The sequence below is a fragment of the Moschus berezovskii genome, chromosome 2 (assembly GCF_049115385.1).
Source record: "Moschus berezovskii isolate FMDL1 chromosome 2, NW_MosBer_1.0, whole genome shotgun sequence".
Lineage (NCBI taxonomy): Eukaryota > Metazoa > Chordata > Mammalia > Artiodactyla > Moschidae > Moschus > Moschus berezovskii.
Window position 1 is genome coordinate 118,203,255 of NC_142461.1, and position 13,843 is coordinate 118,217,097.

Sequence of the window (13,843 nt, forward strand, 5' to 3'; positions counted from 1 at the left end):
TGAGAAGAATCAATCAAAAGTGACCCAGAAACGATGGAGATGATAGCATTAAGAGACAAACATATTAAAACACTTATTATGACTAAATTCCATATGCTTGAGAATCTAGATGAAAACTGTAATATGTTAAGCAGAGGCATGAAAAAAACTTATAAAAGATCCAAATTGAACCTGTACAGATGAAATCTACAATGTCTTAGATTAAAAAATTCACAGATGAAATGAACGTTTGGACATTACAAAAAAAATTAGTAAATCTGAAGACAGCAATAGAAGCCATGCAAAATGAAACACCAAGACTAAAAAGATTTTTAAATGAACAAATCCTCAGTAAGCTGTGTAACAGCCTCAAGCATCTAGTATACATATAATTGGAGTTCAGAAGAGGAGAGGAAGAAAAATTGACTAAAAAAAATAATGCACAAATTTTCAAAACCTGAGGAAAACCGTAAACCTATAGACCCAAGAATATCAACAAACCCTAAGTACAAGAAACAATTTCACACCAAGATATAGCATAATCAACCTTCTTAAAACCAGTGACAGAAAATCTTAAAAGCAGTCAGAAAAAGATACATTAGTACAGAGAAACAAAGATAAGAATGACAGATTACTCATCAGAAAATAAGCAAGTGAGAAGACAATGAAACAGTATCTTTAAAGTTCTGAAAGAAAAACTATCAAATTAGTGAAATTATCTGTATTAGTGAAGACATCTTTTAAAAATGAAGGCAAAATGAAGACTTTTTTCAGACATACAAAACTGAAAGAATTCATCATTAACAGAACTGTACTACAAGAAATGTTAAAAGAAATCCTTCACGCAGAAGGAAAATGACACCAGACAGAAAGCTGGATCACACAACCGAAAGAGTACCTGAAATGGTTACCATGTGGGTAAATATATAAAACATTATTTATATCGCTTTAAAAAACAATTGATGGCTTAAAGAAAAAGCAATACAGGTTTCCCTTGCTATCCAAAAGTTCCCATGAAAGCTTTCATAAGCCAAAATGGCATAAAGTGAAGAAGCAATTACCTTAGGACACATCTTGCTAATGGATGCACAAAATAAATTGAGACAAAGCACAGATGCTCACAGACAAAGTTCAAAGCTATGGCGGCTTGATGATGAGATGCTGAGTGTAGTTCCCAGGGAAGGAGCTTGGTGGTGCCACTCTTGCTGCTCAGGATGCACGCTGCCTCTACAACAGCTCGCTGCAAAACAAATGCTGAATGCTATTTTCGCTTTTCATCTTTTTTTGTAAAAGCGAAAACCTTCTTCCGATTCTTTTAATTAGTGGAAACAGGCACTAATGTAGGTCTTTCATAAAAGCAAAGTGGTGTAAAGTGAATTTTCAAAATGCAGAGGATATCTGTAACTCCTTGTGGGGTTTATAACACATGTATAAGTAAAATGTATGACAACAATACCACAAAGGCCAAGGGGAGAGAAACATTAAGTATACTGTAGTTTGATTCTTAATCTGTATGAGAACTGGGGTCATACCATTTGAGATGAACTATGATAAATTAATGATACATACTGCAAACTCTAAAGAACCCGCTAAAATAACAATAAAAAAGCATTATAGCTAATAAGGCAACAACAAAAAAAAATGATTAAAAGCAATCATAAAAGATACTCAACCCACAAGAGGCAGAAAACAAGAAAGGCAGCAGAACAGATGGGAAAAATAGAAAACTAGCACAACAAAAGATTTAAACTCAAACTTAAACATATCAATCATTACATTAAATGTAAGTGGCCTGAGCATCCTCACTATAAGGCAAAGATTGTCAGAATGGATAAAAAAGCAAGACCCAATAGATGTCGCTTACAAAAAATCCATTTTAAATATAAAAACACAAACAGACTAAAGGTAAATGACACAGAAAACTACATAAATACGCTGCTGCTGCTGCTAAGTCGCTCCAGTCGTGTCCGACTCTGTGCGACCCCATAGACGGCAGCCCACCAGGCTCCCCTGTCCCCGGGATTCTCTAGGCAAGAACACTGGAGTGGGTTGCCATTTCCTTCTCCACATAAATACACTAACACTATTCAAAAGAAACCTAGAGCACCTGTATTAATAGCAATCAAAGTAGATTCTAGAGCAAAGAATATAAACAGGGTAAAAGTGTAATTTCATAATGACAAGGAGTCAATTCATCAAGAGGACATAATAATCCTAAACCTATGATGTATGTGCATTATAACAGAGTTTCAAAACACATTATACAAAAACTAAAAGAAACACAAAAAGAAATAAATACACAATTATAGCTGGAGATTTCAACAGCATTCTCTCAAGCACTGGCAGAATAAACAAACAAAAAGTCATTAATGATACACCTTGATGGCTCAGAGGTTAAAGCGTCTGCCTCCAATGCGGGAGACCCGGGTTCAATCCCTGGGTTGGGAAGATCCCCTGGAGAAGGAAACGGTAACCCACTCCAGTATTCTTGCCTAGAGAATCCCATGGATGGAGAAGCCTGGTAGGCTACAGTCCACAGGGTCGCAAAGAGTCGGACACGACTGAGAGACGGAACGGAACGGAATACTATCTACTTAACCAACTTGACGCAATCAACATTTACAGCCATTCTACCCAACAGGAACAAAACATATATTCTTTCCAAGTGAACATAAAGCATATACCAAGACAGATGATAGTCTGAAACATAAAACAAATCTCAATACATTCAAGAAGGTTCAATAATACAAAGTATGTTTTCTGACCACAACAGATTTAAACTAGAAATAAGCAACAAAAAGACATCAGGAAAATACTCAAATATTTGAAGACTCAATAATATATAACTAAATAATCCAAGCTTTAAAGAAAAATAAAGAAATTAGAAAGTATCTTTAACTGAATGAGAACAAAAAAACAACATATCAAATTTATGATATACAACTAAAACAATACTTAGAGGAAACTTTATAACACTAAACACCTATACTGCTAAACACCTACAAAAGAGGATAGATCTAAAATCCATGAATTCAGTTTCTACCTTAAGAACCTAAAAGGAAAGAGCAAATGAAACCCAAAGTAAACAGAATAAACGAAATAACAAAGATCAGAGTGGAAATTAATAAAAATATACTAGAATAATAGAGAAAAGCTAGTTCTTTGAGAAGACCAAATTGATAAAGACAAAACTGATAAAGCTCTAGTCAGACTAGTCAGGATAAAAAGGAAAGATACAAAATATTAACAATGAGAGAAATGACATAAATCCAGATAGTAAAGATACTCAAAGAATAATAAGGGTATGTTATGAATAACTTTATGCCAATAAATTCTTAAGTTAGGAGAAACAAATTCATCAAAAGACTACCAAACTACCACAACTTACTCAACAAGAAACAGAAACTTCAACTTGCTAAAATTTTGTTAAGAATTTTTGCATCTATATTTATAGGGATATTAGTCTGTAGTTTTCTTGTTTTAAAAAATTTTAAATTTTTTTTAAAAAAAGAAAAAACCTTCCACAAAGAAAACACCAGGCCTAGCCACTTCAACCTGTAACATTTATTACTAAGAAATAATACCAATTCTATACAAACATGTCCATAAAACTAAAGGCAAGAAAATGTTTTCTCATACTGAGGATAGCAATACTCCTGTACCAAAGCCAGACCAAAAAAATTACAAGAAGACCAAAAAAAATTACAAGAAAACCAAAAAAATTACAGGAAAACAAATAAAGAAAACTGCCAAAACAAAATTACAAGAAAAAAAGCAAAAACAAAACAGACCAGTATCTCTAAGGAAAATTGATGTACACATTTCTAACAAAATTTTAACAAACTGAACCCAATAATATACATAAAAATTAAAATGTCATGACCAAGTCAAATTTACTTCAGGAAAGCATGGTGGTTTAATGGCTAAAAAATGTCAATGTTAAAAAAAAAACCAATCAACGTATTTCACCATATGAAATAGTGATATTGAAAAAAAACTAAAACCCTATAAGAGCATCTCAAAAGATGCAACAAGGATTTGAAAAAATCCATCATCTGTTACTGATAAAAACCTTCAGCTAACTAGGAATGGAAGGGTACTTCTCCTCAATCTGATAGAGGCTATTTATTAAAAAAAAAAAAAAAAAACCCTATAGCTTACACTGAATGGTAAAAAAGTAAATGCTTTCCTCCTAGGATCAGCAATAAGACAATGATGTCTGCTCTCATCACTTCTATTTAACACTGCACTGAAAATTCTAGCTAGTGTAATAAGGTAAGAAAAAGAAAGGAATCTAGATTTAAAAGGAAGAAGTAGAATTGTATTTAGTCACCAACAATCTGAAACCTATTTAGGATATATTATGGAATCGATATAAAAGTTATAAGAACCAGTGACTTTAGCAATATTACAGGATATAAGATCACTATACAAAAATCAATGTCCATGTACGTTACCAGTGAACAATGGAAACAGTTAATAAAGTATTTAAACTAGGACAAAAACATGAAATAATCAGATGCACATTTAATCAAAAAAGGTACAAAAGCTATGAACACTGCAAAACATTGCTAAGAGAAACTAGAGAAGATCTAAATAAATGGAGAGATACATTGTATTCCTATAATAAATTAGCCAGTATCAGAGATGACGAATGGAGAGTCAGGAGTAGAGGAATAACTTGGAATTTAGTTAATGATTACATCATATAAAAACAGTAACAAAAATAAAGTTACACATCCAAAATTATGAGTTTTAACTCTACAGTACTCTCTGAAAACTGAAAGAGAACTGTTTGCAGGAGATATTCTAAAATGAGAGACTACACAGAAGGCACTGAGAAGAAAGTTAGAGAATAAAATAAATAAGATGTGATGTTTGCCTTTGTAAAACAATACCAGACAAAACTAAGATAGGCAGCAGTGGACGTTTACATGGAGACCTTGTAGAAGACTTTCAAACAAAATGAGGTCTTGTTGAAACAAGCCCTGCAACACATGGATTAAAGGTCTTCAAAATGACTGTGACAAAACCTTTAAAGCATTAACGAATGGCTTTAGGGCAGCAATATGATATTAATATTCTAAAAGCTAAGAAATCTGCATTGTAAATAGTCACAAATCCTAAGGCTGTTACCATCTTAAAAAGGGGGGCATGATATAGAATTATAGCTAGTAAATGAAATTAGGTTCTAGAATAAGTTTTCAGTATTAGGAATCAAGTGCATTGTTCACATTTCATTGGCTATTGGCATTTCTTTGGCTAATGTTAAGTAGAGTCATACTTAACATTCAATCATTAGCATCAAAAAATAAACTTGAATGCAGACATTAAGTGTCATTCCTCATTATCAAATTTTCAACTTAAATAAGCATGCCAAATTAAATTTTGAAAGCATTTAAGCCAGCTTAACTTTTGTTGGAGTATTTTACTTCTACATGCTTAATATGAAAATGTCCATAAAGGAATCTGGATAAATAAAACAACAGATTTCATAAAAATATCTTAACTCCCTTGCATATTAATAACTTTTAAAATAGCACATCTTTGTATTCATGCTGTTACAGGTAACAGTAATTAATACAAACATCAAGAGCAATCATTGTAGGAATATTGGTCATTTTTACACAGCTTGGCAAATTATCAAGTACCTGCTGGTTATTAATTTTCAAACATATGGGAGCCCTGTGGTAATACACATTAAATTGATTCTCTTTCACAAATATGGCATAATGAAAAAATGAATTATTAATCTTCTCAAAAAGAAATCACTTAGCTCACTCACATTTCTGGCAATGTACAACTTAAATACAAAGTCTTTTACACAGAAACTAATTAAAAACTTTAGCAAAATATATTATGCTTACACGACCATGGAATGGTAGGCTACTGAAACCCTGTTTTTACACGTGCTATTATATAGTTTTTATTACTCTGTATAAGTTGATAAACTCTAATTTCTTTAAAAATAGATATACAAAATGCATTCTCACAAAACAGTTCTTCCATTAAACAACTAAGAGCTTTACTTTACAAGTCATGGGTATCTCAAATCAACCAGTAACAACTGAAAGATGAAAATTTTTCAACCAGTTTAATTTACTCAATTTCACAAAATATCCAGTTGCCCTGAGTGACATAATTATATGTTAAGTTTAAAAGTATTTTTTCAATAACCAACAATTAAAAGTTATGATTTATATTCATTTCACTTGTAGTTAGCTTTCTTAATATATTTATAAATTAATAGTTTAGTTTTCTAAAATCTTATGCTGTTTTCGAAGAAAAAGGAGGGGGAGAAAATCTACTGTATTAGTAACATTTAGATTGCTTATGGATATTAAGACTATGTAAATGTAAATGCCCTGAATATCTGATATCAACTTCTGACGAGGCTCAAAGTCGTAAATTATATGTAATTAGTCATGAAATATGAAATTAATCTAAATCAAAATCAAATATCCTAAAATAAAATAAATAATTTGTTATCATATTTAAGAATCTGACATGGGACTCTACATACAATAATGTGATCTGCTGAAGAAGACTTTCATGTCCCAATCACACTCCAAAAGAAAGTTGCAGGGTAATATAATCTATTACACTTCTAAAATGGGATCTTCCCTTAGAGATCTACAAAACTGAAAAAGGAGAATCCAAAGAGATGAAATAGTAGTAAAGGCAGTATGTTAATTCAATAGGACTTTATGTTAAAGTATCTGTCAGAAAATACTGAGGCTCTAAGGCTTAAAAAAAGAAAAATCTACCAAGCTCACATTAACATTAGTAGTATTACATACTACAGTACATGAATATTCTTCATGAAATATTAATCTGTCAAGTTTAAAAATATATATGAAGGGTTTAGCAAAAAGCATGAATACATTCCCAAAATGTTCTCGTCTATCCTCATTTTATATAAATCTGGAGCCATTCTAAAGCTGAATATAAAAAGATATGCTATACTGTTGACTACAGAATACTACAAAGTATTTTATTGCCATTTAAACAAAGAAGCCATAACAGTTAAATGAGCTCAAGAAATAGGTTTCAGTATCACAAGGTGCCAGCTGTAAAGAGTTATGGCTAATTGAATATGGAACTCCTGCTTAATCAGATAACTGCTCTGCTATTTCCAAATGAAATGCCATTTCCATACTGTCTGAAAATGGCCCATTTTATTGGTAACCAGAGAAAACAATATACTGTAAATAACATTAAGTGCTTTGTTTACCCATTCCAGGCACTGAAGTAGCAGGGGATCCAAAACGTCTTGGTAACACATTTGATGATAAGGCTGGAGTAACAGTTCTTTCTGGGGGTCCACCAGGGGCTGAAGTGTCCTTTGGTGGTCCAGGAGAAACTGGAACTTGCGGAGGAGGGCCCTGGCTGGAGCCTGCTGGTGTTGGAGAAACGTTTCTTTGAGCGGCAGTTCTCTGACGAATCTCTGAAAATAAGAATAAAAAGTATATATTAGGTTTAACATTTAGCATACCACCATCAGTCAATATCACAAATGATTTACATTCAATAAAGTTTTGCAGCACTAGAAATCATCTACAAGGTCAAACAATGTAACACTGAAAACTGACTACAGAGTACTCCATTTCTGAACCTAAAATTCAACAACATGTATATATTTACATATGTCTTGATCTAAGTCTACCTACTGATACTGTTTTTCAAAATAAATTCAAATAAAATAAAATCATCACCCAATTATGCATTATATCTTTTTATAATAAATCCCTCCCAAGTTATTTATGATAAAGAAAGTTTATCAGAAAAAGTGAAAACACCAGTGAAAACTGCAGAATTGTTTTTTCAAGATAAAAAATGGTAATGCTAAGAAATGAGCAAATAAGTATATCTGGAATTGTCATGTAATTTATGAAGTAATTAAGAAATTAAGAAATGCTGAAGAAAGGTACCATTCCTATTCCCCTTTATACTACTATCTTTTGGGATAAATTTTTTTTGGTCAATACATTCAACAAAGGAAAACTTTCACTCTGCACAAACAATACATTAGAATAACAAATTTTATCTTTTTTTGCAAAAATTACAAGAAGTTGGTAAATGAGTCAAATCCAGGCTGTCACCTCTTTTTGTAGTTTTTCACTGAAACACAATAACACAGTTCTTTACATACTGTCTATGGCTGTTTTAGAAGAGTCTGAGTTAACACAACAGAGACCGTATGGCTCTCAAAGTCATTTACTATATCTACTATCTGTTCCTTTACATAAAGTTTCATGATCCCCCTCTGTACTCAGTAACATAAAATTCAATTCTATCATTCCCCATTCTCACCAATATCTTACTGGAATGTTGACAGTACGATCTCAAATAAAGATGCACTTCTAACTTTGTAATTCTACATATCACCTTAAATTATTACAAATCCTGAAATGGTAAGTTAAAACTAAGAAGTTATTAATAAATTTTAATTGGCATGATTGGTAAAAAAAATGCAGTTTCAGAAGCAAAATACTTTAAATTTGGACTCCATTTGACAACTAAAGATTTTCATAAAAAGCTCATTGCAATCAAAAGTACAACTTGAGCACCAGATTTGAGTTTACTGTAACCTCGTCAACTATTAAGAAACTGGGTCCTGCGGTCAAAAAGGTTTGGTTAGCATCCCAGCTACAGCTCCATGACCCCAGATGGGTTAACTTTGTTAAGCTTCTATTTATTTGCAAAATCAGGATAATAATATCCTAATTCAGAATTGTTATGAGAATTAAATAAGATAATGTCTTTAAGTTGACAGCTCACATTTATTGAACACAAATTTCAGATGACAGTGCTTTCGTGCAATTCAGTTCAATTCAGTTCAGTTCAACCGCTCAGTCATGTCCGACTATTTGCGACCCCACGAATCGCAGAAAGCCAGGCCTCCCTGTTCATCACGAACTCCCGGAGTTCACCCAAACTCATGTCCATCGAGTTGGTGATGCCATCCAGCCATCTCATTTTCTGTCATCCCTTTCTCCTCCTGCCCCCAATCCCTCCCAGCATCAGGGTCTTTTCCAATGAGTCAACTCTTCCCATGAGGTGGCCGAAGTATTGGAGTTTCAGCTTCAGCATCAGTCCTTCCAATGAACACCCAGGACTGGTCTCCTTTAGGATAGACTGGGTGGATCTCCTTGCAGTCCAAGGGACTCTCAAGAGTCTTCTCCAGCACCACAGTTCAAAAGCACCAATTCTTTGGCGATCAGCTTTCTTCACAGTCCAACTCTCACATCCATACATGACCGCTAGAAAAACCAAAGCCTTGACTAGACGGACCTTTGCTGGCAAATCTCTGCTTTTTAATATGCTGTCTAGGTTGGTCATAACTTTCCTTCCAAGGAGTAGTGTTGTAGTGTTAGTCACTCAGTCATGTCTGACCCTTTGTGACCCCATGGACTGTAGCCCACCAGGCTCCTTTATCCATGGGATTCTCCAGGCAAGAGTACCAGAGTTGGTTGCCATTCCCTTCTCCAGGGGCTCTTCCTGACCCAGGAATCGAACCCGGGTCTCCTGCATTACAGGCAGATTCTTTACCATCTGAACCAAGCATCTTTTAATTTCATGGCTGCAATCACCATCTGCAGTGATTTTGGAGCCCCAAAAAATAAAGTCTGACAGTTTTCACTGTTTCCCCATCTATTTCCCATGAAGTGATGGGACCAGATGCCATGATCTTCGTTTTCTGAATGTTGATCTTTAAGCGAACTTTTTCACTCTCCTCTTTCACTTTCAAGAGGCTTTTTAAGTTCTTCTTCACTTTCTGCCATAAGGGTAGTGTCATCTGCATATCTGAGGTTATTGATATTTCTCCCGGCAATCTTGATTCCAGCTTGTGCTTCATCCAGCCCAGTGTTTCTCATGATGTACTCGGCATATAACAACTGTCTGTTGTTCCATGTCCAGTTCTAACTGTTGCTTCCTGACCTGCATACAGGTTTCTCAAGAGGCAGGTCAGGTGGTCTGCTATTCCCATCTCTTTCAGAATTTTCCACAGTTTATTGTGATCCACACAGTCAAAGGCTTTGGCATAGTCAATAAAGCAGAAACAGATGTTTTTCTGGAACTCTCTTGCTTTCTCCATGATCCAGCGGATGTTGGCAATTTGATCTCTGGTGCCTCTGCCTTTCCTAAAACCAGCTTAAACATCTGGAAGTTCACGGTTCACGTATTGCTGAAGCCTGGCTTGGAGAATTTTGAGCATGACTTTACTAGCATGTGAGATGAGTACAATTGTGCGGTAGTTTGAGCTTTCTCTGGCATTGCCTTTCCTTGGGATTGGAATGAAAACTGACCTTTTCCAGTCCTGTGGCCACTGCTGAGTTTTCCAAATTTGCTGGCATATTGATCATAGCACTTTCACAGCATCATCTTTCAGGATTTGAAATAGCTCAACTGGAATTCCATCATCTCCACTAGCTTTTAGAACTAACACCCAAAAAAGATGTCCTTTTCATTATAGGGGACTGGAATGCAAAAGTAGCAAGTCAAGAAACACCTGGAGTAACAGGCAAATTTGGCCCTGCAATACAGAATGAAGCAGGGCAAAGGCTAATAGAGTTTAGTCAAGAGAACACACTGCTCATAGCAAACACCCTCTTCTAAAACACAAGAGAAGACTCTACACATGGACATCACCAGATGATCAACACTGAAATCAGACTGATTATATTCTTTGCAGCCAAAGATGGAGAAGCTCTATACAGTCAGCAAAAACAAGACTGGGAGCTGACTACAGCTCAGATCATGAACTTATTGCCAAATTCAGACTTAAATTGAAGAAAGTGGGGAAAACCACTAGACCATTCAGATATGACCTAAATCAAATCCCTTATGATTATACAGTGCAGGTGAGAAATAGATTTAAGGGACTAGATCTGATAGAGTGCCTGATAAACTATGGAAGGAGATTCGTGACACTGTACAGGAGACAGGGACCAAGACCATCCCCATGGAAAAGAAGTGCAAAAAAGCAAAATGGCTGTATGAGGAGGCCTTATAAATAGCTGTGAAAAGAAGAGAAGCAAAAAGCAAAGGAGAAAAGGAAAGATATTCCCATTTGAATGCAGAGTCCCAAAGAATAGCAAGGAGAGATAAGAAAGACCTCCTCAGCGATCAATGGAAAGAAATAGAGGAAAACAACAGAATGGGAAAGACTAGAGATCTCTTCAAGAAACAAAATGCAGTTTCATTTTGAATTATATTTCTCTGAGTTTGGAGATTTTATTTTTTTTTAATTTCTTCACCTAATACTACCAGGGATGCTGTGTTGACTTGCCCTATAAATTCAACTGTTATTTGAGGGAAAACACACACAGTATTCAATTCCAAATTCCTACATTTTTCAGAAAAGTGTAAAGGATGGTGAGTATGTTCAAGCCACAGTAAAATACTAAGACTGTGACTTAACAATTGCATTCATGAGACTAAAAAGAAACTGGAGAACAAACTTTGTGGATTATTTTTCTCCTTCTGTTTTCATTGAGACATCACTGACATACAGGTATAACTTGAAGATATTATGGGCTTGGTTCTAGACTACTGTGTTAAAGTGAGCATCTCAATAAAGCAAGTAGTATAAAAAAAAAGATAATTAGAGATACCAAGGGAATATTTCATACAAAGATGGGCTCAATAAAGGACAGAAATGGTAGGGACCTAATAGAAGCAGAAGATATTAAGAAGAGGTGGCAAGAATACACAGAAGAACTGTACAAAAAAGATCTTCACAACCGGATAATCATGATGGTGTGATCACTCACCTAGAGCCAGACATCCTGGAATGTGAAGTGGGCCTTAGGAAGCATCACTACAAACAAAGCTAGTGGAGGTGATGGAATTGAGTTCATACAATTAAGTATTTTCAAATCACCATTTAACTTTAATTACTGGAACCAACAAATTTTCCACTGGTTCTTAATTTCATCTTTAACCTAGCCACTGCAATAATAAATTACAAGTATGTCATCATTATATAAATGGAAATGTCCTTATATTTGGCTATTTACCTTACAGTTTACAGAAAATTTTGAATTTTACCTCGATTAATTATATCCTAATTAATTCCAGCAAATTAACTGGTCACTCAATTATCTTTTATTCACAGGGAACTTCTTAACATTAAGAAAGCCATTAAATTCTACAAAAGGTACTGAGATCAGTGAAATCATATAAGGATTTGATTACTGGAATTAATTTAAAAAACAAGGCATCAACATTTTAAATCATTTCTTTAACAGATTTTTAGGTAAAATGTAACTCCAAAGGGCTTCCCTAGTGTCTCAGTTGGTAAAGAATCTGCCTGCAATGCAGGAGACCCAGGTTTCATTGCTGGGTCGGGAAAATTCCCTGGAGAAGGGTATCCTTGCCTTGAGAATTCCATGGACAGGGGAGCTGGGCAGGATACAGTCCATGGCATCACAAAGAGTAGGACACGACTATGCGACTTTCACTTCACTTTCAACTCAAAAATCGTTATTTTTCTTCCAGATAAATGCTTAACATTTATTAGACTATCTTAAAAGTCTTTAACTTCTTGAACAAAGACTTGAGACTGCTTCCTCTGAGCGTCAATTTACCCAGTGAAAATTAACTAAAGCACACTTTTAGTGTCACTTATTTGCTACTGAAAGGTAAGGTCTATAACTAAAAGGACACCATACTCAGCATTCCATAAAAGAGATTTGGCTTCATATTATTTCTAAATCTAAAATTAGGCAGACAAAAGGGAAAACTGATATAAAAGAGTCAGGAAAGGGTGAAAACATAGTTTCAGTATTTACAAAGGAAAAGAAGGTAACAAAGAGTTACAATGACTATGGTTGAAAACAGCTAGCAATACAATACCAAATCTATATTTGGTGAAGTACTATAAAATATTCTGGTAGTCTCAATGAAAAATAGCTAAGATTTATCTACTTTTAGCTATGTGCCATTTACAAATGCTTTGTATTATTAAATCTCTTAATAAGTTTCTCACACTCAACAAAATAGTCATATTGGATATACTGCACATTTCCCACATTCAAACGTAAAATACCATCCCCTAACAACATTTACCAAGCACTCGACATAAGTCTCGTTAGGTACACCCCATGAAGTTATCCATGAACTATCCCATGAAGTTACCTCTTGACTAAAGGATATCCTTATCAATCAGCAATCAATAATTCAATAAAAATCATACTAAGTATGAGGACATTCACTTCAGCCATGTCCGACTCTCGGAGACCCTGTGGACTGTAGCCTGCTAGGCCCCACTATCCATGGGATTCTCCAGGCAAGAATATTGGAGTGGGTTGCCATGCCCTCCTCCAGGGGATCTTCCTGAACCAGGGATTAAACCAGCATCTCTTAATGTTTCCTGCATTAGCAGGCAGGTTCTTTACCACTAACACCACTTGGGAAGCCCAATTTTAAATTCAAAATGAATCAAAGAGGATCACAATGAGATTGAAAACTACTATTTTATGATAAAAGGAAGAAAACAAAGTTTAAAGTAATGAAACAGAATAGTTGTTAAAAACATAAATTCTGGAATCAAATTGTCTGGATTTAAATTTTAGCTCCACCCTATTTATTAGATGTGCAGGAAGGCTTTTCCAAGTTGATGACGTCTCTCAGTTCAGTTTCCTCATAACGAGAATACTTACCTCTTACGGTTGTTATAAAGAATAAATGAGATAATCAACACAAAGAGCTTTCCCAGAGCACAAGAAAAGTACTTAATAAGTAATAACTATTAGAAGTGGTATACATCTAAAGGTTCAGCTTATACAATAAATCTAGAGCTGAGCAATCTAGAATTTCTAAAGTAATTATTAAAACAAAATATAGATATTAATTTGCA

At 34.6% G+C, this 13,843-nt stretch overlaps 1 protein-coding gene across 3 annotated transcripts in view; it reads right to left on the bottom strand.

Moving 5' to 3' along the window:
* Positions 1–13,843, bottom strand: part of LNPK (lunapark, ER junction formation factor) — a 97,960-nt gene that overhangs the window by 13,459 nt on the left and 70,658 nt on the right. For all 3 annotated transcript variants that reach the window (XM_088830233.1, XM_055397005.2, XM_088830236.1), the window contains one exon: positions 7,214–7,426. In XM_088830233.1, coding sequence (XP_088686359.1) covers positions 7,214–7,426 — 213 coding nt within the window. The remainder of the gene's footprint in view (positions 1–7,213; positions 7,427–13,843) is intronic.